Genomic DNA, 26,821 nt, shown 5'->3' on the forward strand with positions numbered 1-26,821 from the left:
AATTTGAATTTTTCCACCACCATTTCCATTTTCATCACTTAGGCAACTAGGGTGTCGTTCATCAAGTGAATATCTTTTATCTCATCCTGAAAGAATGATATTGGGATATATCTGATGTAACTTAACTCGTGCTTTTATATATACTAGCTTTTAATGTCACATGTGTTGTATATGATTTTGCATATTTAATATTTAATTAGTTTTTCAAATATTATATTTTTAATTACAGTAATTAACATGAAATAATAATATTATTTTAATTATGAAATATAATTAAAATATATTAACCGTTAAATTTAAATATTTTAATAGAAAATTTTCAAATAATAATTAAAGCATTTTAAGTGACATTTTTTTATAATTTTATGTAAGCAATAATTCTATTTTATATCAATAAAATTAGCACAATATTTTTAAAAATAAATTTAGCATATTATAATCAACAAAACTTTTTTCTTAGAATTTATGTTTAGAGTTTTATTCAAGTATCAACTCTATTAAAATTAGGGTAACATTTTTCTAAATGTATACTTCTATTAAACTTTTTTTTAACTAATAAATTTAAATTAAATATTATAATTATTTTTAAATATGAATATAATAATATGATGTAAAATAAAAAATATTCTCGTCATTTTAAAAATTCTTCCAAACTCGTATTTTTATATTATATATTGTAGATATAGATATATGGAGTGAATATAACAATTATAATTTTTGTTATACAATATATAATATTATAACTAAATAATATTTTTTTTGTAATTGCTTAGTAAACAAAACTCGATTTTAAAAAATCGAAAAAAATGAATTTCGTGTTAATCGAAAGTTTTAAGTAAAAAATGTAAAAAAAATAATTTTATATATAATATATATGATAAATTACATCAATAGTCACTTAAGTATGTATAAATTTTTGTTTTGGTCAATTAATTTAAAAAAATCATAATTTAATCACCAAAGTTTTTGAGATTATAACCTTTTTTATCATTTAGCTGTCAAGTGACTAAATTAAGGATGGCGTGGCACTTTTTTAACTTTTATACAGTCTAATATTTTGACTGTAATTTGATATAAAAATAATAATAAATTAAAATTATTTTAAATTTTTTTAATATGATTTTTTTACAATAATTAGGACTACTAATAACTTCTTTTAACTCTTAAATAAGAGGATAAATATAGTTCAACGCGTTTGAACCCATATCCTCTTAAACTGACAATGTTGGTAGAGCTAGAAAATTTTGTTGGGTGGAGTCGAAATTAAATTATATATTTTTACAATAGTAAAAACGTAATTTTACTATTTTAATAATTTATATCTTTATAAATTTTAAAAAATTAAATAAAAAATATAAATATTTATACATAAAAAGTTAACATATAAATCAAAATTGAATAAAGTTTTTAAAAACCTAAAAAAATTAAAATTAAAAAAATACAAATTTTTTTGAAAAAAAGTATAAAAAAAGAAAATGCAAACCTGTAAGAAAGCCATGATCTTTCAATTGTTTTTTTTTTTTTGCTTTGAAATGAGAAGTTCAGATTTCAATACTTTGATTTTCTTTCTTCTGTGGGTTCTATAAATTTTCGCTTTTGCGGTCTCTTGCAATGGAGACTCGCAAAATCCTGATTCGGGTCAGAGATTCTCAGCGTAACGGTCCAAATGGATGGCTCCATGATTGGGTTATTTTGACCCCCGCCGATTAAAGCCCGTGTAATTGGACTGACGTTAGCAGCGAGACTCGACACGGAAGGCGAGGGAACAACTATGCTACGATGACGATGACAAGGAAGGCAGAAACAAGGGTGAAGAAGAAGTTGAGAAAAGTTTTTAAGTTTGAATTCTGTAAAATTAAAAGAATTTTAATTGTTTATAATATTTATGTAAAATCAGGACTAAATTAGTAAAGTATAAAAATTGAGGACTAAAATTAAAAAATTGAAAAACTTACATGGATGACTATTGGTGGACTTTATTACCTAATATGAAAATATACAGAAAATACAGATGGATAGAGCGAGAGAGAGAGAGAGAGAGAGAGAGAGAGAGAGAGAGCTGAGAGAACCAAGCAGGAAAACAAAAACAAAGGATTAGGAAGGGAAATGTGTGGGTATATTTTCATTGTATGTAGTTGAAAATTGCAGCATTCGGTCTTTGACAAACTTTACAATTCCTTCAAAGCTCAAAACCCATGTTATTTTTAACATTTTAGATTACTGTCCCTTTGTCTGCTGTTTTCCCAGCCGGCTACTTTTTCTCCTTTTTTCCAGCCATCTTACCGGAATCCTTCTTGTTTCTGTTGTTGTTGGTTTTTTCTCTTTTACTGCTTAGAATTTTTTTCCTTCTTGAGAAATTAAGATTTTATCTTTTCTAGTTCTACTGTTTGAATTTACTAAATAAGCTGATCTGAGCTAACCAGCAACGTTTTTTATTAGTGTCTTTTGCTCAATCTATATTTCAAGCAAATCGGAGATGAGTAGCTCAAATGTTTAGATTTTGTTTCTTGTCTGAAAGTTGAAGGAATAAAATAAAAAGCAATGAATGTGGTAGCCGCCGGAGTTGAATCTACATCCAACCCGGCAGCTCCGGGTTCAGCTGAAGGTCAGCTTCTTCTTCTTCTTCTTCTTTTTTTTCCCTTTCACTGATTTTATTTGTTTTGACTTTTCACTTTGTTTATGCTAAAAAGGTCTAATTTCTTACATCTCTCAATCGATCCCTACTTTAAAATCAAAAAATAAAGTTTATTCTTTTTCATTTTCCACGGAAAACAAACCAGCGAAAGAGTGAAAAATGGGGGAACGCGAGTTGACAGATGGTTGCTTGAGTGATGATGCAGGTGAAGCGCCGGAGAGAAGGCACATCAACCCGGAGCTATGGCAGGCGTGTGCTGGGCCGCTGGTGAACCTGCCGGCTGCTGGGACCCATGTTGTCTACTTTCCTCAAGGTCACAGTGAACAGGTAAACTAATTACCAACTCTCTTACATTAATTGGATCATTCAATAACTACAACAATTTTTTCTTTCCTTTTCTATTTTTTTTAGTGATTTCCATTCTTTTATAAATAACTATAAAAATGAATATGGGTAATTTTATTTGCTTATTAATAACTCGTGTAAGAATTTTACTCAAGTAGTTGGGTGTTGAATCGTGTCAGAGGTAGTTGGGAGGAGAACATAATGTTTGGAATAATTTTCCTTTTTGTCTTTGTAATTTTATTAGTTTTCATATAGTTGAATTACCATACTTGTAGCTTATGTTATACTACTGGTGACAAAAGAAATTTTAGTTCCTTCTATTCTGTGCATTTATTTACTATAGTTATGAAACAATTGGTTCGCATTTCTAGTACTATATATGCACCGTCTGCCATATTGGTTTCAAAGCAATACTACTGTCACTGCATTTACAGCAGCTCTTTTATTCTTCTATTCCCATTGTCAGTTGCGCCCTGTTCATTTCCTGAGTGTTGTTGTCATGGGGATTTTGAAAACTTGGTTTAGTAGATACTAAGCAGGTAGTTGACATTTTATCGTGGTAAGAAGTCGCATTATTCCGATATATATATTTACATGACGATAGGGAACATGAAAGAAGTTGTTTGTTTTAACATTTAATCTTCATCTTGGTTAAATATGTGTACTAACTTCAATAAAAATCCCAATCTCAGGTTGCAGCATCTATGAAGAGAGATGTGGATGCTCAAATTCCGAACTACCCAAATCTTCCTTCTAAGCTATTATGTCTCCTTCATAATGTCACCTTGCATGTACTGCTGCCTAATTCATTCTTTCTTTTGTTTCTTTGCCTTTTAGAAATATTGATTAGAGCTTTCAAATTCAGTTTCTCCACTTTTTCTTGACTGGTTTTGCAGGCAGACCCAGAGACAGATGAAGTCTATGCTCAGATGACCCTCCAGCCTGTTTCTTCTGTAAAGAGCTTATAATCCTAAATGCCTAGGAGAATCTTATATCATAGAGTTTTGAATATGTAAGTGGATGTAAGAACTTAACCTATTGACATTTTTATGCAGTTTGATAAGGAGGCGTTACTGAGATCAGATCTTTCTCTGAAGTCAAATAAGCCACAACTGGAATTCTTCTGTAAGACGTTGACAGCAAGTGATACGAGCACTCATGGAGGTTTTTCTGTTCCTCGACGTGCCGCCGAAAAGATTTTCCCTCCTCTTGTAAGCAATTTTACTTAATCTAGAAGGTTGGTTGTGTTAACTTTAGATATTAATCCCTTTCCTGATTCTTTGGACAGGATTTCTCGATGCAAAAACCTGCTCAAGAACTTGAGGCCAGGGATCTGCATGAAAATGTCTGGAAGTTCCGCCATATCTATCGTGGTATGTTCATTTTGTTGCCTTGAGAACTTTCACTTGTTGTATCTATGGATTGCCATTACAGTATTATTAATAATTCTTTTGCTTTTGCTTGTGCTTTATACACATTATCTATTTAATTCCGTCCCCTCGTTTTTAATTTCAGGAAAACCACAGCGCCACTTGCTTACAACAGGATGGAGTCTATTTGTTAGTGGAAAGAGACTTTTTGCTGGTGACTCAGTTTTATTCATTAGGTAATGGTAATGGTTCTGCTTGAATCTTTATTTTTAATTACTGATTTCACAAAGTTAAATGTCTCTTTATTTACAGAAACATTGTCAAATCACTTAACTTTATGGTTTTACTGCTCCCTTCCAAAGAGAAAAAACAAAGGCAGTTTTATCACTCTTATGATGATGTTCAAAATTTGTGAGCAGAGATGAAACACAGCAGCTTCTCTTGGGTATAAGGCGTGCTAACAGGCAACCTGCCAATCTATCATCATCAGTACTGTCTAGTGATAGCATGCATATTGGCATCCTCGCTGCAGCTGCTCATGCAGCAGCAAATAATAGCCCCTTTACCGTGTTTTATAACCCAAGGTCCAAGCAATAACTTTCTCACATTTAAATAATTTCAGCCTTGTCAAAAGAGTTTATTAGTATATATTACTGAAGAGAATTTCTCTCCCATATTTCATTCTAAAATAATCTTTGTTTTTTAGGGCTAGCCTATCTGAATTTGTTATTCCTTTAGCCAAGTACTATAAAGCTGTGTACAACCATCAAATATCACCTGGCATGCGCTTTCGAATGATGTTTGAAACTGAAGAGTCAGGAACAAGAAGGTAGTGTATTTCAAGCCTTTGTCCATTTTTTATTATTGATTAGTATCTCTGAATTAGCCATATATTGAGTTATAAAAGTGGATCTTAACTATGGCTCTCATGTTGGCAAACTCAAATAGAGATGTTTAAGCATTTAAATTACTGTTTGCCTTACTTGATATTGAACTTGGAAATTGTAAACCTTGGTTTAGATGTGACTTGAGCATTAAGAAGTCTGATTGCTTTCTTGGATCAGAAACTTTTGATTTGTCCGTTTGTTGAAAAAATGGTTGGAATAACTCTTTTTCCCTTCAGGTATATGGGTACAATTACAGGAATCAGCGATATTGACCCTGTAAGATGGAAAAACTCACAATGGCATAATTTGCAGGTAATTTTTCATAACTATTTGTAGTTTTTTTTTTCCATTATATTTATGATAGCAATACGAGTGTTTTCCTTTTAGTGATGATGTTTTTAACTCAATAGGTTGGCTGGGACGAGTCAACTGCTGAGGAAAGACGTAATCGAGTATCCATTTGGGAAATCGAACCAGTTACAGCTCCATTTTTCATCTGTCCATCTCCATTGTTCAGATCTAAGCGTCCTAGGCAACCTGGAATGCCGGGTAGTAGATCTTATAGCCTCTTATCATTGCATAATCAAGTTCTATTTTTATGCCAGAATAGTTTCTTAGAACTTCATGTACTTGGGGAGTTTTGTTCCCCGGAAGTACCCTGGCTGCCTTCTATTGGTTGTTTGTATGCCTTCTTTCCCCTCAGATACTTTGCCTTCTGTAGAGTGGAAATGATTAGGAGTAAATAGCATCTGCTGATTGTGATTGTGCAATGAGTGCTGCAAATTGATTGGGGCCAGGTTTAGGAATATGTTCCTTCTTTTCTCCCATGTTGATTGATATTTTTGGTCTATTAAATATCGCACTCTCTCAGTGTGTTATGCTGATGATTGGATTCTTTAACATTTTTATCCTTCATTTATTGACACGGTTTAGCTGCATACCTTGCCTACCAATTTTGCAGCTGATGAATACTCCGACTTAGATAATCTATTCAAGAGGCCAATGCCTTGGCTTGGTGATGATATATGCCTGAAGGATTCCGATGCCCATCCAGGGCTTAGTTTGGTCCAGTGGATGAACATGCAGCAAAATCCTCTGCTGGCAAACTCTATGCAGCCAAATTTCATGCAGTCTCTGGCTGGGTCTACTATGCAAAACTTTGACGGAGCAGATCTTTCCCATCAAATGGGCCTTTCAGCACCACAAATGCCTCAACCCAACAACTTACAGTTCAATGCTCATAGGCTACCTCAGAAAGTGCAGCAACTTGATCAAGTTCCAAAGCTACCATCTACAATGAACTCACTGGGATCCATTATTCAGCCGCAACAGCTGAATGACATGACTCAGCAGTCGAGGCAAAATTTGGTTGCTCAGCCTCTACCCTCTAGTCAAGTTTTGCAGCCTCAAGCCCTTGTCCAAAGTAACAATATCCTTCATCAGCAGCAAACATCTAATCCAACTCATCAACTCCCTCTAAGTCTTCCTCAAAACCTGCAGCAGCATCTTGTGGGCCCAAATCATCTGCAAAACCTAATGCATTCCCAGCTGCCTGATCCACTCAACCAGCATTTACAAGTGCCTGACAACCAGGTCCAGTTTCAACTGATGCAGAAACTTCAGCAGCAACAACAGTTGCTTTTGGCACAGCAATCTGCACTTCAGCAGCCTGGTCAACTTGCCCAACCCCAAGATCAACAAAGGCAGCTGTTAGATGCGTCTCAGAGCTTCTCTAGTTCTGTGACAGCTAGCCAAGTGTTAGAGATGCCTCAAAACATACCTACCTTGCTACCTCAATCTAATGTTGCCCCACAGCAGATGCCTAAAAATAACAGCCAGGCAAATGTTTGGTTCTCTCAGCCGCCTCTGCAGTCAAAAGTTCAGCAACAACAAACTGGAATGCTACCTGAAGTTCCTGGTCTTGTAGGTCCCTTCCAAACTACAGCAACAAATCAGTTCTCCACAGCTGTTAGTAGTGTAATGATGTCTGCTGCTGTAGCCGCACCTTCTGTGATTACTGATGATAATCCATCATGCTCCACTTCGCCATCTACAAACTGTCCAAGTGTTCTTCAACCAATGATAGACAGCAGAGTCCACAGGAGTACTGGGTTAGGAGATGACATCAGTCAGTCTACTGCCACAGTATTGAATCCTAATGCCTTGGAGACGATGTCAACTAAGGCTAATATGGTTAAAGAACAGCAGCAAAAGTCTGTTAAACCCTTGTTGAATATCTCCAAGAGTCAAAACCAAGGCTCTTTTGCCCCGCAAAACTGTATCAATGGTGCTACAGCACATGCAGATTGTTTGGACACATCATCTTCTACAACTTCAGTTTGCCTTTCTCAAAGTGATGTTCATTTGCACCAAAACACACCGTCTTACAACCCTCAAACAATGTTGTTGAGAGATACAAGTCAAGACAGAGAAGTTCAGGCATATCCAAGGAATAGTGTTTCATACGGCAATAATATGGATAGCCAAATTGAGATGTCCATGAATTCTGACACTTTGTCTGCGAAAGGCATGATGGGACTGGGGAAGGATTTTTCATATCACCTCTCTTCGGGAGGGGTACTTGCCAGCTATGAAAACCCTAAAGATACTCAGCAAGAACTTTCTTCGTCAATGGTTTCCCAGTCATATAGAGTTCCAGATATGGCGTTTAACTCCATTGATCCCACTATAAACCATAGCAGCTTCATAAACCGCAGTGGATGGACCCCACCATCACAATTTCAGAGATTGCGAACATATACCAAGGTTTGTTATTCTAAATTTAACAATCACATTGAGTTGATCTCTCTATCTGTGATCCCTACCTTTTGAACCCTAGTCCCCTAAAGTGTGTGTGCAACTTGTCACTCACACACATCACATAATTTTTCTTGTCCTCTCATTCGTCAAGGATTCTAATTTTATGTATTTACCTTTACAAGGTATACAAACGTGGAGCTGTTGGAAGATCAATAGATATAACTCGTTATTCAGGTTATGATGAGCTCAAACAAGATTTGGCTCGTAGGTTTGGAATTGAGGGGCAGCTGGAAGACCGAGGGAGAGTAGGCTGGAAACTAGTCTATGTGGATCACGAGAATGATGTTCTGCTAGTAGGAGATGACCCATGGGAGTAAGCCCTTTTGCTTCTCTTTTAATATATTACATTGTTTGCCCCAATGAACATGATCTGAGCCATTAGACCTGATTGATGAAATGGAAATTAAATACTGTAACATTTGAGATAAGTGCTTTTCTGACAGTTTTACATCTGTTCCGTTACAGGGAGTTTATCAACTGTGTCAGATGCATCAAAATACTCTCCCCTCAGGAAGTCCAGCAGATGAGCGTGGATGGAGAGTTTGGGAACTCTGTCCTGCCTAATCAAGCCTGTAGCAGCTCTGGCAATGGGAATGCATAAACTAGTATGGTTACAAGCTAAGGTCCATCAGTAGTTCGGGGCTCATGCGGTTTGTAGGATTTCATTGCTTTTCCATATGTCATATATTTTCAGCATATCCTTTCTGCAGTAAAAGAAGAGATGACAATATAATAGAAGCAGAAGAGGAAAACTGTGGCCTAGAAGGGGCGGTTGAGCTTTTGTTTAAGAATCCAGCTTAACCTTAGGTTTGATTATGTTAAGAAATTGATATTCCAGTTTCTTTTCTCTTTTGCTTTTGGATTGATTGACCCTTTATATTATCCTCAACTATACTCTAATATTTGTACAAAGGAAAAATCATGAATTTATCGCTTAGTTTTTTTTTTTTTGTGTGTGTATTAATCTCCTGATTTGTTTTTTCTTATGTGAAATGGAAACAAGACAAAGGAGCTCTCAATTTCATTGTTATGAATGGCTATTAACAATGACCAAAAGGAAAAAAAAAACCACCTGGCTACTGCCTGGGTCTTGGGGTTGGACTCCTCATTTCGATTTCCCTTTTTTTGGAGAAGATCCTTCTATTATTTATTTGTAGCATTGCATAGAATTTATCATTTACTTTTTATTGGTGTAATGTGATTTCTTTGTGTGTATATATATTTTGTAAAAAAAAAGAAATATTAATTACAAAATAGCATCATAACTATAAAGCAAAATTCGACCATCATTCCTTATTTGAGCAGCAACCACAGGAGGTATATCTGGAAGATGTGGGAGTCATAGGGAAATTTCTTATCAGCCCAGCTAGAGTGCGAGCAACAATATTTGCTTCCCTTGAAATTTGCTGAATTTTCGCCCTCTATTCAACTACCCTTAGAGTCTACCATTTAAGGGTTTCCCACTTAATGGTTTCAATAATTAGAGCACAATCAATTTCATTTTGCACTATCATAAATTGTCCATAATTTTACCTATTCAACCTTACATTATCGATCTTCTTTTTAATCTTACAAAATTATCTACCGTATTCATCTCTTGCCATTGTCGGCAAGGAAACTAACCCCCAGCCTGAATTGCGTGCACCATCAACTTAATGGACCTATAGGGGGTGGAGTCCAAATTTTTAATTCCACTTATGTCGTAAGAACGGTGATCATGGAGAATTACAAAATGAAGTAAAAATGTAAAATGATAAATATTTCTTAAAACTGATTACAATTTAAAAAACTGTGCTTCTGATTTTTTTTTTAAAATATGCATGAGATTAGGACAAAACTTGTCCAAATTTATTACTTATAATAAAAAGTGATCAAACACTAATTAAATAATTATAAATTTTATCCTACTAATTGCATTAAATATATATTACATATATGAAATAATAATTTGATTAAAAAATTTAGGGTTGAATATAAAATTAGTATCTGAACTTGTCCACTTCTTTTAAATTGGTCTTATGATTTTTTTTGTCCCAAATTAGTACTTTTGAACTTTTTTTCTATCCACTATATCGGTACATGAGATTAATGACATTAATTTTTTATTGACATGACAACGTTGGCCAATCACGCGCCGCCACGTGATGTCATATTGTACTCATTTTCTTTTTATTTTCCCTCATTTCTTCTCATCTTCTTCACTTTTTCTTCTTTTTCTTTTTTTTTTCTGGCTTCATCTTTCTTTTTTCTTTCTTCTATCAATAACCCCAAAAAATTTTCCTCACTTTCTCACTATCCAATCACCATTAAAATCACATCTCTTAAATCCCTTTCGTTTTCCTCCTCATTTTCCAGCCACCATCAACCAACCTCCACCACTTCTCCTCCCATTTTCAAACTAACCCACAAGGTTTTGAATTAACAAAAAGAAAAAAAGAGTTCTCTGTTTCCCCTCTTGTCCTAGCCATAAAGTTCTCCATTTCTACAAGAGTTCGAACAACTTTGTTTTTCATTTGTTCAATCTTCGTTTGTTTGGTCTTCAAGAGTTTTTCTTTTTTTCTCCACGAGTTTCACCATATTAGCCATTGATAAGTCACCATCACTCTCGAAATCTGAATCAGAAAACGCAATTCGTTTAGCAGCTTTTCGCCCCCTTTTATCAAATTGAGGCATCGCATTTTGGGATTCCGAGTTAAAACCTAATTCTTTTGTAGCTTCAGCTTCTCCAGGATTTGTATCCTCATTCGACTTCACAGGATCTTGACCGTTATTGCCTACAACACTCCCATGTTCCTTTTCAGAAGGCTCGGGTGAGGCCGATGAAGAAATCTCCATTTTTCAGTAATTTTATTATATTTTTTGTCTTAATTTCTGAAAAATAAATATAGTAGAAATTGTTCAAGGGAAATGAATTGATTGCAATTTTTTCTAGTATTAGTTCAACAATTTGATAAATTACAAAAAAAGCTTTTCAACTTAGAATTGAAATTGCTAACGAAATGAAATGTAATGTCTTTTATGAATATTATATATAAAAGGTTTATAAGAGTCATTCTTTGTAGGTTAGTTTGAAAATAGGAGGGAAAGTGGTGGGGGTTGATTGATGGTGGTTGGAAGACAAGGAGGAAAAGAAGAATGTTTAAGAGATGTGATTTTGGTGGTGATTGGATGGTGAGAGAGTGAGGAAAAATTTTGGGGGTTATTGACAGAAGAAAGATGAAGCCAGAAAAAGAAAAAGAAAAAATAGGAAAAGAAAAGAAAAAAAAGGAGGAAAATGAGGGAAAATAAAAAAAGAAAATAAAAAGAGGTACAATAGGACGCCACGTGCGCGCTACCACATTAGCAAAAAATTAATGCCGTTAGTCTTAGGTACCAACATAGTGGACTGAAAAAAATTCGGATACCAATTTGGGAAAAAAAACCATAAGTACCAATCTGGGAGAAGGGGATAAGTTTAGATACCAATTTTTATATTTAACCACAATAAACACATGATCGTCCCCACAATAAACACACGTTAATTTTGCTGCTTTCATTTCCTACACTACAGCTAGTCTCTTCAATGTTTTAGTTATATTAGTTAGGGATGATACCTAAGCTGTTAATGGAATGATCACATCAAGCTCCATAGCTCTAACAACTCTTCTGCCAGTACCCACTTTTGTAGTTGGATATTGATAATCATTGTTACTTATCCTTTCCAGAATCTCATATGCCTCATTATATGATTTATCTAGCAAAGCCCCATTGGCAGATGCATCAATTACCATTCGTGTATGTGCATTCAATGCATTGTAAAACATTTCCATTTGTGTCCAGTGTTGGAAACCATGTATCAGACATTTTCTAATCAATTCCTTGAATCACTCCCAAGCTTCATACAATGTCTCATCTTCAGATTGTCGAGAAGATGTAATATCGTTCCTCAATTCGGCCTTCATGTTTGAAGGGTTGTATCGCAACAAAAACCTTTGGCAAAGTTCATTCCAAGATGCCACCGTTCTTGACGGCAAAGCATTCAACCAAGCATTGGCACGATCTCGCAATGAATAAGGAAAGAACTTGAGTTTCAAGGCATCTTCAAGATTACCCTATTGCCTGAATGAATCATAAACTTCCAAAAAGAGTCTTAAATACAGCTGCGGGTTCTCAGTAGGTAATCTACTGAACTTTCTTACTATTTGTAGCATTTGAAATATCACTGGTTTCAACTCAAAATGCTGAGCTTGAATACGTGGCTTGACAATCCCTGGATTCAAATCATCCAATATTGGCACTACATGTTTTCTAATGGGTCTGTCTCTATCATCTATCACACGAGGAATATCAACGTCCCTACCATTCGGATGTAATGGATCTTCTTTGTTTGGATCATTTTCAATCCTTGCCATTTCTCGTAATTCTTTTTTACTCCTCAAAGTTCTCTCAGTTTCAGGATTAAAATAATACTCTTCATTCTCGAGAATACCTCAACTCATAAAATAACAACAAACCTGAAAAATAATCAAAAGTAACTAAGTAAGCTCAAACTAACAAAATTAAATCAATAATAACAAACCAAAATTCACCAATTTGCCGATCCCCGACAACGATGCCAAAAACTTATCGCGTGTGCATATGTAATGCGAATGTGCAAGTATACACGTCGAATCAAGTAATAAAGTGATAAGTGAGATCGTCTCCACAGGGATTATAATAGGTAAAAATATGATTGAGTTATTACTATCAACTATACTAATTAGACTTATGGAAAAATAAACAAAATAATGATTTGAAGTGAATAATTAATGTATAAAATATAAAAATCAAATAATGAATAAAATGCTGTGGCAATTCTACGAGACAAAGTTGAGAGGATTGATGTTGTAGAATGGGGAGGTTGAAATTACTTGGATTATATCTTAATAACATAATAATGTCATGGCAAAATCTTGACCAAATTACTGCTTAGAGGATAACTACTGGATTCTACTTCTTTCGAGAGCTAGAATTAAAGTTATCATTCTAAGTCTTTGTACGTCTACAAGTCTTAAGAATAATACCTAACAATATTCTTCCTTACTCTGTACAGATCACAAGTGCTACGAGTATTCGCTCGTATCATTTGATCTCGATCCAACTTATTTAACCTTTTCAGAATTAAATCATGCATTCATCTATGTCTAGAGCTTGCATGCATATATTTAAAATAATCCAAACCGAATAAAACAATAGATCTACTCAAAATGTCACCATAATCATCAAGATATCAAGATAGATCCAGTAATTCCAACCTAAATGAAATTAGCTTATACGTTGGGATTTAAAATCCAAAATTAGAATAACATTCAACATCATCATTAACAGTTTATAAATCACAAAAGTTTATTAATAGAATGAAGGTAGAACTGCAAGAAGCTTTCATCACTCTAGCTTTCACTTCGATGCTGCTGAATCGTGCAAGACTTAAGGCTGATTGTTCATCCCTTTCTTTGCGTCTCTGCTTTCCTCTTAAGTTGCTACCCTCTCCCTTTTCTCTGGAATTTTTCACGAGTTTTTGTGGAGATGAAGTTGCTCTCCAAATCCCACTCCAAAATCCTCTTCCAAAATCCCCTTTTTTATAGGGTAGGTCCCCCTTTCTCAGCACACACTTTTCTTCTTCTTTATCAGGTGGATTTATCTGGTACACATCCAGCTGGCTGAGAGTGACGAGGACTGAGTGTTACGCCAGCATTTTCCTGAAATTGCCATGGCATTTATGTTGGCAATCCATCCAACCTTTTTTCATGGCAATATTTTACTTCCTTCATTCTTTCCTCTTTTTCTTCATCCTTTCTGCACCTACTACATAAAATAACCAATTTCGTTCTTCCCAACAGTAAAAGTAACATGAAATGACATTTAAGGCACAATCCAAGCGTTATTATGCAATGTTCTAAAAATAACTTAAAAATACAAATATATCTACTTAAGTACAAGCATTTAATCAAGCATAGAGGTTCGAAATATAACTCTTTTCAAGAGTTATCAGTTATTCAATGGCTAGCCATCCACATGTTCCATACCACCCGTAGGAAGATCATCCATCCCTTACCACTCAATTGGGCCCTCCCCACAAGGGATCATTTAAGGACCACTGAGGTATAACAACCTTGTATTACTTCAACAAAGGAAATGTCAGAGCCATACATGACATGAAACCTTATTCCAAGATTGCTGCTAACATGATGTAATTAGGCACGAGACTCCCCACCTATAAATATCCCAAGGCATAACACCGTTTTTGTAAATATTAAATAGGAATATTTATGGGGTTAATATAAAAATATATTGAAATTTAGTTAGTCAATTTAGCTAAAATTATGGTTAATTAAGGTCTAAGGACTAAATTGTAAACGTTTAATTGCTACAAATTTTCAATTAGAAAAAGGCTCGGGGACTTAGATAACAATTATTCGAAGGGAAAAAATGATTAATAAACCATTTTTAAATAGGTGTTAGTGGATGGTAATGATGAATGTCATTAAACTTAACTAATTAAAGATTAATTAACTAAAACATAATCAAATTGGTTAATTATGATTAATTATATATAACCATAGTATAAATAGCAACTAAAGTGGGAAGAAAAATGAAAAATCTTCTTCTTCTTCCCTCAAACCGTGGACATAAATAAAAAAAATAAAAGGAAAAGCTTTAGGCATTTTAACATTCAACCATCTAATTTTAAGTAAGTCCCTAGCTATTTTTTTATGGAAATTGAATCATGAGAACTTGATTTAGCTAGCCCATGTGTCAGTTTAATTAATTTGTGAAATTTTGATAAGTTATAATTGTTGAGAATTGGATGAATTAGGTATGAAATTGATAGAAATTAAGCTTAAATTATAAGAAGGGATAAATTGTATACCTTAATTGTTAGTTTTGTACATTAGGGACCAAATTGAATAAAATGAAAAAATGTTATGAAATTATAGTAGGAATAGAAAGTAGAAGGTCCCTATTGAGTAAATGTGAAATATGAAGCTCTATACTGAAAGTTATGCTTGTCTTGGGTTTAAAGACTAAATTAGATAAATTGCAAAATATGTTTGACTTTGTATTTGAATGTAATTTGGATAGAAATTGATGTTGTGTCATTTTTGAATTATTATTTGTAGCTTAAAATGACACCAAGCTGTCGAGAGGGAAAGGAAAGGCAAGAGCCGACAACGAGCGACGTGAGTTTTTGGTTTATATTTCTGTGATTCGAGATCAATTTAATTGTTACATATTGTGATATTTTGCATAATATGATATTGAGGTGAGTTTGTAATGATTATGTGAATGAAATTGCTATGTTTGAGATTGAATATTGAGATAGATGACTAAATTGAATAGAATAGAAATTTGCATGAATTTATTGATATATGTATTTGATATAGAATTGGGCTAAAATATGAAAATATGATATATGAAAATTTGAAATAGAAATTGGTGATGAATTAAGAAATATAGAATGTGAAATGAACTATATGATGAAATCAAAAAATTGGTTACTCTATTGTTAAATATATGTGACCCAAATCCGTATAGAAGTATGCTTTCTCAATTTGATGTTGATTAGAATAAGGTGTTTTAACCTTACTGCATTACTTCTATCTGACTTTGATTAGAATAGTTTTACAAACCTATAAATAGACATAGTCTTCTTTCCTATTGTATCATTCAAATTCGACATAGTGAATTTTCTTCTCCTCCGCCTGTGGTTTTTTTCCAAAAGGGTTTCCACATAAATCTGTGTGTTCTATTTTTTCTATCTTTTCTTGCCATTATCAACATTCTATTTTTACATTTATTAATTGTTCGGGTAGAGTCGGATATAGTTGGCATGCCATAAGATAGATTGAGTACGGGTTGCTTTGACTATATGTCGATGAGCGTTAGGTGCATTTTCCTTTAGACTTTCTGATGAATGCTAGACACAACCTTTACTTTGATTATATCAATGAGCGTTGGGCACAATTTTTATACTTCGGACATTTCGATGAGGCACTGGGTGCCAAATTGGTGTGTACTTAGGTTGATTTGGTTTTTGGCATAATAAGTAGTCATGATTATATTGAAGCTTGAAATGGTAACTTGGAAATGGTCAATGGTTGATTTGCATATGTGAATTTGTTACCTAGTTAAGTTGTATGAAAGGTTGCAATATTTGAGAGTTATATGTGAATGTATATGTCAATTTTGGTAAATGATTGGAAAATTGTCATAATTGTCTAAGCCAGTATGTATGTTTAGGTAATACATACATATATATAATGAGATATGTTAGGAATGAACAATTGAAATGACGCATTTGACTAAAATGGTGAATGGTTGTGATGAAATTGTTTTATAGGTGAATCATGTTGGTACCATTTAGAAACAAATGGTCACGTAGTGACATCGAACCCTTTTCATCGCGACGAGCTTAGTTACTATATGGCGTTGCAACAAGGAACTCCCGTAGTTGCGACGTCAACCCAGTACTTTGAAATATTTAGAACTTGGTTCGATATCGGGTTAGCAAAAGAGCTTTTGTAAGCTCATGTAAGACCCGAAAATGATTGCATATCATATTATTCACATGTGTTACTTGTATTTGAATGTTTAATGGTATTAAATTAAATATAAATAATTGTTGTTACTCCGAAAATTAATGTGGCATCTTATAGCTCAGACCCGGTGATCAGGTTGGGTATCAGGGTGTTACATTTAGTGGTATCAAAGCTAAGGTTTAGCCGATTTTCAAACTAAATTGAGCTCGAAATTAAGTGTAGAAGTACATGCCAAGATCAAGTCGAGTCTGAGTTGAGATTTAGATGCTGAATATTGATTATTTTGTTATAAAACTGATAATGTCAAGCGAATTGAGAAATGCTGTTAGAGAGGAAATTAACAGGAGTAATCACTCCGTTGAGAGTGAGAGTAGAGTGGGAATCGAAACATGCAATTTGATCAAGTTGGTGCTTGACGCAAAGATAGAGTTATTAAACTTCGTCATGAGGGTTGAGGTGATGAGGATTTACTCTGCACAATAGCGGATGTACTCTTGAGAGTAGTAGGAGCTGCTCAACAAGTTGCACCAGTAGCTACAACTTGGAGAGCTTGATAAAAGAGTTGCAAAAGTAAGAAGCAATTGATTTCTAAGGGTTGAAGGTGTTGACCCTTCCTCGGCTAAATTTTTGTTGGAGTTAACCGAGCAAGTTCTTCAACAATTAGAATGTTCACCGCCTGTGTGTCACGTGTGTAAGATATCTTCTAAAGGGAAAGGCATATTAATGGTGGCTAACTATCACCCATCACGTGTCAGTAAATCGAGTCACTTAGATATTCTTCTAGTCTAAATTCCAAAATAAGTATGTTGGTGAGTTGTATTTGGGAGATCGAAAACAAGAATTTATGATGTTGTAGTAGGAAAATTTAAATTGGAGTTGTTAAGTATAACAATATATATGTTCCAAGTCTTTGTGACAAATTGTGCTCATTGATCAAGTTACAAGTGATGCTCATTAGAAATCCAAAATAAATCATTCCCAGATGATCTTTTAATTATGTCGTTTGTTGATTCTGATGTAATTCTGGGAATGAACTAGTTGACCGAGTATAGTGTGATTTAGGACTACAGTAAGAAGAAGTTCTCTATTCATGTCTTGAAATGAAAATTATTGAAGTCAAAGGCATAAGATTGAATGATTCTACTTGTATCATATCATCAGTTCGAGCTAATAAGATTTTGAATTAATACTGTGAAACATATTTGGCTTATGTTATTAACTTGAACTCAGATGAAAGTTAAATGAGTAAGATTCGAAGAGTATGTGAGTTCCCGGAAGTATTTTCAGAAGCATTGTCAGGATTACCTCTTGACAGTGAGATTAAATTTGCAATTGAGATTTTCTCAAGTATAACCCTGTATATATTATTTCGTACCATATAATGCCAACGGAGCTAAAATAGCTAAAAATTCAATTGCAAAATCTCTTGGTCTATGACTTTATACGTCCGAGTATATCACCCTAGGGAGCTCCAGGGCTGTTTATTAAGAATAAAGATGGGTCGATACGACTTTACATTAATTATCGAAAATTGAATAAGCTGGCAATCAAAAACTGATATCCGTTTCTATGTATTGATGATTTGTTCAATCAATTGAAGGGTGCCTCAGTCTTTTCTAAGATTTATTTGAGGTCGAGATATTATCAATTGAAGGTCAAGGACATTATACACCAAAAAAATTATTTCGTACGCGGTATGGTCACTATGAATTTCTAGTGATGCCATTTGGGTTGGCGAATGTTCTTATGGTGTTCATGAATATCATGAACAACATATTTCAGTCTTATTTGAACCAATTTGTAATTGTGTTCTTCGATGATATCTTCGAGATCAGAGCCTGAGCATGATAAGTATTTAAGAATCATATTGCAAGTGTTGTGTGAGAAGCAACTTTTCGAGAAGCTTAGTAAGTGTGAGTTTTGGTTATTTGAAGTGTTCTTTCTAGGGTACGTTATTTTGACGGAAGGAATCCGAGACGATCCTAAAAATATTGAAGCTATTCTACAATAGAAAGTACCAATCTTAAGCTTACCCGAATTAGGGAAATAATTTGTGGTATTCAGTGATGCTTCGCTGAATGACTTAGATTGTGTTTTAAGACAGGATGGTAAAGTAATTGCGTATGCATCCCGACAGCTAAAGACGCATGAATGCAATTATCTGACGTACGATTTAGAACTAGTCACAGTGGTGTTTCCTCTAAGGAATTGAATGCACTATCTATATGTTGGATCTGGTGCCTTGAGTGTACTGTATTCACTTGTAAACTTGTAATTTTTTTCGAATAGATTGGTTAATAAAACGAATTCATTGATTACATTAATATAAATTTTATAATTTTCCTCATATGATTTTTGCACGCAAAGTAAAATGGAAGCAAATGCTGCTCATTGGTTGTCTAAAGTTTAAACTAATACTAAGCGGTATTACGTGGTTAAATCGTAATACAGAAAGACAACTTATATTAGTAGACAAACATAAACATGTCCTTAGTCTAATCGAAAATGAACAAATTAATTGAAAGACTAATATGTCGTCTATCAAGTTCAATTGGGGAGATGTTTTATCTTGGGTATCGAAGCGGATAACTCCCAAAAGATAGAGAAATAGATGTGACTAGCTGGATTGACAGTACATAATATTGGACCCAAGAAGAATAGATCCTGAATTCGTTTATGGATTTATTCATTTGTGAATTTTATGGTGTGACATATCTAAATCATGAGTGGATGTCGAACTATGTAGATGCGACTTGTACACTTTGGTATAAGTAAAAGCCTGAGTTCGAATAGATAAATAATTGAAAGCTAGTGCGTTAGGTGTACAACTTCTGCAATATGTAGCGTCATTCACAATAGTGAAACTCATAGACCAAGATATGGATAAATGATATCCTCTCGTTGGCATTACATGGTTGATGAAAAGTAAATGTGGCCACAGGTTGTTCATCTTTGTGATGGATGCCTTGATTACTATTTGATAGTAATTGACTTTTCATTTTCATAAAAGAATATATAATGATTACCATGAGATAAAATAAGATCATATTAGGAGAACGATTATTATCCCAAATAGATTAATGATATCATATGAGGGTAACACACTTATGACAATATTATTGGACGAGAGCTGACCAAGTTGCTTTTGTAATGGTATGCCATTAGGGAAAGCTCAATCACGATACTATAGTGGAATGACTTCGTGACTAAATGAATTTATAATTAATAGGCGAAAAGTTAGAACTTAATTATAAATCATTTGAGCTTCAGTTGCTTATGTCCAATCGGTCTTTCCACTAGCTCGTTGAAACTATAAATGAATTGCATGTTGAATCAAATGAACAAAAATGAATAGAAACTGTGAAATAGAGAAATATGAAACATTTGGAAATGATTATGGTTTTCTCTAAAATGAAAATGAAGAAATTGAATCATTTGGAAATGAATTTGATTTTCTCGAAAAAGAAAAAAGAAAAAAGACTTGAAAAATGAATTTATGTTTTTCAAATTAAATAAAGTTCGAAAATGAAAATAAATCATTTGGTCATAGTGAACTATTGAATGTAAAAATATTAAATATATTTTCTCATAAATTCTTTTACGGTAAAGTCATCATGATTTTAATGGAATTAGAATTGGGTTGAGAAAATTATTTAATTGGATATATATTGAAGTTTATTTTGGGGAAATAGAAAAATAAATATTGAGTTGGATAAAATTATACAGTATTGAGTTCAAAGCCCAAGAAGTACTTGTAATTGGACCTGATATAAAAGAGGCCCAAAAGCCCCTTATGTTATAAGGTGGGAAGGCAAACCTTAGTATTATTAATTAGGGTTGTCGGCCCCTACATCTTAGTTAAACTAGGATTTTAATTTTTTAGTTGAAATAAACTTTTACAATTCAACAAAGGCTCTACCTTCTCTCCTTATAAATAGATAGCATCGGTAGGGCTATTTACACAATTTTAAGATATTGTTACACTACAAAAAAATAGAGAGAATTTATTCTCAGCTATTAAATATTTTTTTTTCAAAATTATAATTATGTCGATTTCTATTTGAGAAGAGAATTTTCGTTTTCACTCAAAAGAAAAGAAAACTATTTGTCGTTCTATGTTTTTATTCGATTTGTTCGAGCCCACAGTTGAAGCAATTCGTGGTACGAGAATAGTGAATAAGTTCTGTCTACGTTTTGCACTAACGGAAACAATCCACTAAGCATTGAACGGAGTATAGCAAGGATAATAAATTTCTATAAATACTTTCTACAATAATTCTTTACAGAACAATCTAGGAATATAAAAGATGGTGTGAGAATAGAAAGAAACTTTGTTTCTATGTTTTTTGGTGTCATACAAATGAAATTTCGTTCTTATTTATAGGAGATCTCATGTCTCTTCATAAGGACATAACTATCCAAATGGACAGTCATATCTTTAGCAATAAACATAAGTATTCAATACAATCTACTTGAATAATTATGATTATTTGTTAATAATCAAGTGATATAACTTTTGAATTTAAGAGACATAATCACTATAAATAGTGACAACTTTTCATTAATAATCGAGTGACATAATTTTTGGTTACTTATAACTTTTCATTTGCAACTATTGAAACACTATATATTTCGAAAATATTTCAACACTAAGTGGTCCTCTTGGATAGACACTTAAGCATAACATTAACTAGGCATCACTCCAAATTATCAAAGCTAAGCTTAAGTCAACAATCAACAAATACAATCCCAAATAAACACAAATGATATAGTCTAAGCACTTAACCTATTAACTTTGAGCAAAACTCAACCACATAAACAATTAGCACATAATGGAATTAAGGAGTTAGAATATAAAATACGAAGTGCATTATAACAAGACAAATGTGTAAGCTAACTCATTGAATCACAAAGATCCTCTAAATCTTGAATGTCATTTATATATATTGAGAATATAATTCCTTGTATATTCAAAAGGTTTGAGAGAAAAAGGAAATAAATGTAACAACTATAAAATAGCAAATCTTAAACTATTTAAAAAAGAGGAAAATAAAGAAAAAGAGACTATAAAAACAATTAAATCAAAAGAAAACCACAGCACATATATTACAGCATGATTTGGTTACAGATATGAAGTACCTCACTACTTGGAAAGAGAATCATCTAGATGGCGACAACTCCCACAGGACTTGCTCATCAATCTTGCTCAGATTCTCGTCATCAAGACGCTTCCATGTCTTGATCCTCTCCACTCCCATCCATTCCTTATCACCCTTCCTAAGTTCAGCCAATATGACTCTAGCTCTCCTTGCCAAGCCAATTCTTCCATAGCCATGGTACCCAAAGCCTCCACCATAACAAAACCATATTCCCTCTAAATTCCCGCAAAAGTCATTAGTATGATCGTGGCCTATGAAAACAGCTTTTACATCTTTGATGGAGACCAATGTCTTTAAGACCCCTGAGTTCACCGATGAACAAGCCACACCCTCCCCAAACCGACCAACAAGCTTTTGGTAGTATAATTGCCGAACCTCTGGAATTGGAATGTGGAAAAATGCCAGCGCTGCTGACGCATCCACAGGCTGAGTTTTTATTACATATTTGACCTCTTGATTTTGAACCTGTTAGTAAGTCAACTGCAGCATGTTATTGAAATCTAAATCTAATGAACCTCCTTTAGGAAATTGTAAGAACATGCCAAGTAATGGTGGTCAGGATTAACAACGGAATACATATGCATATGATAAGAGTTCTAGGAAAGCCAGTAAAGGATAATATTTGGCATTTATCATTTCTAATGGCTTAAAACATTTTATATTGGAAAGAAAAAAAGAACAAGGTTCGTCTTCTTTCTTCCTCTTATTTGGGCCAAGGAAAAAAATATCACCCTTCGAGTATTAACAAAACATACCCAGGTTATCATTTCAAGCTAAAGGAATATCATTTTACTTCTAATAATAATAATAATAATAATTAGGAACAATGTTCTTCCTCCCTTTTTCTTCCTCTTCTTTAGGCCAAGGAAAGAAAAGATCACCCTTCAATTATCAACAAAACATACCCAAGTTGTTTCTCAAATGTGTCAATAAAAATTATTTGAAATCCACCACATGAAATGAGAGAACTTTTAAAGAAAACAAATGAGAATTAAAGATTGTTTCATAATCATTGCTTAATTTATGCTACCTGAAGTTCCCGTGAAGCACTGCGAAGCCAATTAAGTTGAGATTCCTTAATCCATCCATAAGTTCGAACTCCTTGAACCGTCTCCCTGTCTCCACTATCAAGAAAGAAAAGGTTGAGGACACTACTGTTTGCCAAATGGGAACCTGGAGCACCATAAATACTGAGATTATAATTTCCAAAGCCATCAATATCTAAGAACATGCCTCTTTTGACATTATTGATATCTTTAGAAGGTGGATTAGTTTGTGACAGTGAGTAATCCATTAGTGAGATGAAAGACATCAGTTCTTCACGAGTCATCGAAGATTCTTGGTCATGGTTTCCTAATACAGCTGCCCATGGGATTCCTGATTCCATTACTGGACCAAAGGCACTTAGTAGAGATTCAGCAGCATCAGTTGTGCTTGGACCAAATATGTTGTCCCCTGGTTTAAAGAATACAAAGTAGATTTTCAGGGACTAACATGACCCAAAAAGAGTGGTAAAGAGAAAAGGTTTTAAGCATCAACCAAGGAAGGTCTCTTGTTACCATGCTTAAACAACAAAAAGATTCAATATATATGAGAAAGGTATTTATACTAGGTATGTGATTGAGTTGGCACGTTCGCAACAAATAAAATTTTCTTTCATCTGAGTTTATTACATCCACTTTCTTTTTCCGAAAACATGAAATTAGCATCTTTGAAGAACTAAAAACTTATAGAAAGCCAATTGAGCCTTAGCTCAGTTAGCAAGATGTGGGTTCGAGTGGGTTTTTCCTCTGATTTAAGGGTTAAAAGGATTACGGATAGAGGTAGGCATTGTATAAAAAGAGAAAAAGACATATAGAAAACAAGCGTCTTCGTTATTACATTAATTGCGACTTTCTTTTCAGAAATATAACAATTATTAAGATATTCCTACTTAACACAAACCTTTAAGCTTCTAACAATAAATTACATGCTGACAAAACAGAGAGAATGGTCAAAATCCAGAAGAAATCGAATCAAAGTTAACAAATTGGTATAAATAAATAGTTTTGAAAAGGATAATAATTCAGATGACTAGATTGAAGAATTGTGATTATTTCAATTTTTGTATAAAACAGACGAGATCAAGAGAAAGTTTATGTTTTGCATTCATCTCAAAGTCAAAATTTATAGAAGCGATTGTATGCCTAAAAAGGAAAGAACATAAAATCTCTCTAAATCCCTTCAAATTAGCTATTTAAATCAGCTATGTACAGGCTATTAACACTCCCATCAAGTTAGAACATAGATATTAATTATGCCAATCTTGTTATACAGATGTTCAACCTTAGCTTCAACCATATTTCAAACCTAAAGAAAATGGAATTAACATTATACTAGGAAATTTCATATTTAAATGTGAATCCTACTTAGAGTCAACAGTTGGTCAGATTCCAAAATATTACAACTTAGAGATTTCCAAATCTCAAAACATTTCCAATGCAAATTTGTATCCTATATTTAGATCAAGAGTTTTGTTTGAATCCAAACAAAGCAACTAACAAATTTCCTCATCAGTTTCAGCACTTAGATTGTGAAAAAAATTAACAACTATTAGATCCATTTAGAAACAGAATGAAACCCCAGATTAAGATTAATTCAACTGAGCTCATGAATGCTCATTTTACGATACAAACTTGTTAGCTAGTCGGGGAAATTGAATTAAATTCCACTTTCTAAGCACTCGACGTGTTAGCCTATTTTACTTAATTATCCTTTTTAAACTTCTTAAGTTGATAAAATTTTTGCTAAAGCATTCCAAAGTAAAGCTTAAATCAAAACTTATGCATAATCAAGTAAAAATAAAAATAAATTAAAGAAAGAAAGAAAGACAAAGTACCCGTAAAGGCAACAAAGTCAGGTTTTTCAAGCTGAATCATGGTTTTAAGAAATCGAGTGGTGTTGAGATCGGAACAGTAATGGAAGTGGGACGGCAGCACGTCTCGGCAGCGGGAGAGAAGACCAGAGCCGAAATGCATATCGGCGACCTGGAGGATCTTGAAAGTACCATCGTGGCGGAACCTGAGAGGAAGATGAGGCCACTTCTTGATGCGAATAGGTCGGTTGTTGAGCAGTAAATTGGTGTGGAGAAAGTAGAGGATGGCATAGATGAAGGCGAGATAGAGAAAATAGTGTTTCCATTTCACAGTTTGAGATTCCATGTATGTATGTATGTATGTATGTCCACAATAATAGATCTTCGGACACAAATATCTGATGATCTTAGTTTTGACTTTTTACTTAATTTTATGTTTAATTATAAATATTAATTAATTAAACTCTTGAAATTATATTTTTCATTTAACTTAGGATAAACTACACCCATGGTCACTTTGTTTACCTTAGGTTACGTTTTAGTCATTTATGTTTGAAATGTTACGTTTTAGTCATTTACGTTATCATGCTGTAACATTTTAGTCACTGAGCCGTTAATCGTCGTTAATGGTGTAACGGTAAGCTGACGTGGCACGTTAAATCATCATTTCAAACAAAATTTTAGGTTAAATTATACAATTGATCCCCATATTTTTTTCATTTTAAGTAGTTTAATTTTTTTTTCTTTTATGTTCTTTAAACTTTCTTCTTTTTTTCCATTCTCTTTTGTTTCTTCCTCTGTTTTCATATCTTTCTCATTTCTTTTAACATATTAGGAAGTCGAATTGGCAGTGAAAAAAGAAGTAGGAAGTCGACTATCATCATTTGCCTATAACCAAAACCCTATAACCAAAACCCATAAACTCATACCATGCTTCTTTCTTCACTACCAATTCGACTTCCTGGTATGTTAAAAGAAATAAAGAAGGTAGGAAAATAGAGCGAGAAGCAGAAGAGAATGGAAAATAAAGAAAGAAAGTTAAAAGAACATAAAAGAATTAAATTGCTCAAAATGAAAAATTATGGGGACCAATTGTACAATTTAACCTGAAGTTTTTGTTTGAAATGATAATTTAACGTGCCACGTCAGCTTACCGTTACACCATTAACAACAATTAACGGCTCAGTGACTAAAATGTTACAACACAATAACATAAGTGACTAAAACGTAACATTTCAAACATAAGTGACTGAAATGTAACCTAAGGTAAACAAAAGTGACCATGGGTGTAGTTTACCCTTTAAGTTACTCATGATATTGTGCTGACTACATTGAAGACGTAGACGGATGATATGGTAATTAAAATATATATTTAAAAGGCAAAAAAATTCCTAAAAACATTTAAAGTTTACAAAAATTTCTTCAAAGATTAAAATTTATTAAAATTATTTTAAAATACAAAATATACAACTAAAAACTAAAACATTATTATAAAATTATAAAACATGTAAATTAATTCAAAATTTAGGTTAATTTATGTTGAAAAAATTTGAGAAACTAGGCTGATTTTTGCAAAAAGTTATTGATTTATGATGTTTTTCTTCTCTTTCCTGAAAATGCATATTATGGGTTGCGTTTTTATACACCAGTAAAAATGCGCCCCGTAGGATGCATTTTCAAGATAAAGTGAAAACACACAATTTTTTTCTCCTGAAAATGCGTATTACGGGGCACATTTTTACACACTAGTGAAAACGTGCCCCGTAGGACACGTTTTCAGGAGAAAGAAGAAAAACACGTCATACAAGACGTGTTTTCACTTATGTGGCAGTGAAAACGCACCATGTAAGATGCGTTTTCCTTTCAACGGTGACTATTCTAACGATAATTTTTCCAATGGCTCGAACAGCCATAAAAATTCATATATAAACCTCTCCAAACTTCATTCTTTTCAACCAAATACTCCATAATCATTCTTTCTTCCTAAATTCTCAATCCTCAATCTTCAATCCCCAATTTTATATTTTCAATCTTCAAATTTAAATATTCGATATTCAATTTCAAAATTTCAATCCTCAATTATTTTTAAATTCTTTTTTTGAATTTTATTATCTTTGATTTTATTATTTTCGTTATAATTTTTAAATGGCAAATCAATTTATCTGTTTGGATGACAAGCATATCTCCGACGTT

At 33.4% G+C, this 26,821-nt stretch overlaps 2 protein-coding genes and 1 non-coding gene across 4 annotated transcripts; 2 read left to right on the top strand and 1 right to left on the bottom strand.

The window, feature by feature from the left end:
* Positions 1-1,502: 1,502 nt before the first annotated feature.
* Positions 1,503-8,994, top strand: LOC107931591 (auxin response factor 19). 2 transcript variants are annotated; one of them, XM_016863522.2, is made up of 14 exons: positions 1,503-2,605; positions 2,841-2,962; positions 3,673-3,771; positions 3,877-3,933; positions 4,036-4,191; positions 4,269-4,353; positions 4,496-4,586; positions 4,770-4,934; positions 5,057-5,179; positions 5,474-5,549; positions 5,648-5,786; positions 6,199-8,003; positions 8,180-8,370; positions 8,523-8,994. In XM_016863522.2, the coding sequence occupies exons 1-14, from the start codon at positions 2,542-2,544 to the stop codon at positions 8,656-8,658; spliced, it is 3,309 nt and encodes a 1,102-aa protein (XP_016719011.1). In that variant the 5' UTR covers positions 1,503-2,541; the 3' UTR covers positions 8,659-8,994. The 2 variants fall into 2 exon arrangements, with proteins under 2 accessions (XP_016719011.1, XP_016719012.1); XM_016863523.2 differs by having other exon boundaries at positions 5,063-5,179.
* A 2,888-nt stretch (positions 8,995-11,882) lies between these two features.
* On the top strand, positions 11,883-11,989 carry LOC121216626 (small nucleolar RNA R71). The gene has a single exon (XR_005912807.1). It is a non-coding gene; the product is annotated as a small nucleolar RNA R71 (small nucleolar RNA).
* A 9,546-nt stretch (positions 11,990-21,535) lies between these two features.
* On the bottom strand, positions 21,536-25,009 carry LOC107931619 (probable inactive purple acid phosphatase 28). The gene is made up of 3 exons (XM_016863556.2): positions 24,653-25,009; positions 22,805-23,229; positions 21,536-22,239 (listed from the first exon to the last, which is right to left on the bottom strand). The coding sequence occupies exons 1-3, from the start codon at positions 24,972-24,974 to the stop codon at positions 21,775-21,777; spliced, it is 1,212 nt and encodes a 403-aa protein (XP_016719045.1). The 5' UTR covers positions 24,975-25,009; the 3' UTR covers positions 21,536-21,774.
* Positions 25,010-26,821: the final 1,812 nt, after the last annotated feature.

This window comes from Gossypium hirsutum, chromosome D04, assembly GCF_007990345.1.
Source record: "Gossypium hirsutum isolate 1008001.06 chromosome D04, Gossypium_hirsutum_v2.1, whole genome shotgun sequence".
Lineage (NCBI taxonomy): Eukaryota > Viridiplantae > Streptophyta > Magnoliopsida > Malvales > Malvaceae > Gossypium > Gossypium hirsutum.

Coding starts and splice junctions, on each gene's coding strand:
- LOC107931591 (XM_016863522.2), top strand. CDS start 2,542: ATGAATGTGGTAGCCGCCGGAGTTGAATCTACATCCAACCCGGCAGCT. Junction 3,934..4,035: donor CCCTCCAGCCTGTTTCTTCT/GTAAAGAGCTTA, acceptor ATTTTTATGCAG/TTTGATAAGGAGGCGTTACT. Junction 4,354..4,495: donor GTTCCGCCATATCTATCGTG/GTATGTTCATTT, acceptor TTTTAATTTCAG/GAAAACCACAGCGCCACTTG.
- LOC107931619 (XM_016863556.2), bottom strand. CDS start 24,974: ATGGAATCTCAAACTGTGAAATGGAAACACTATTTTCTCTATCTCGCC. Junction 23,230..24,652: donor TGACTTTGTTGCCTTTACGG/GTACTTTGTCTT, acceptor TCTTTAAACCAG/GGGACAACATATTTGGTCCA. Junction 22,240..22,804: donor GTGCTTCACGGGAACTTCAG/GTAGCATAAATT, acceptor ACTTACTAACAG/GTTCAAAATCAAGAGGTCAA.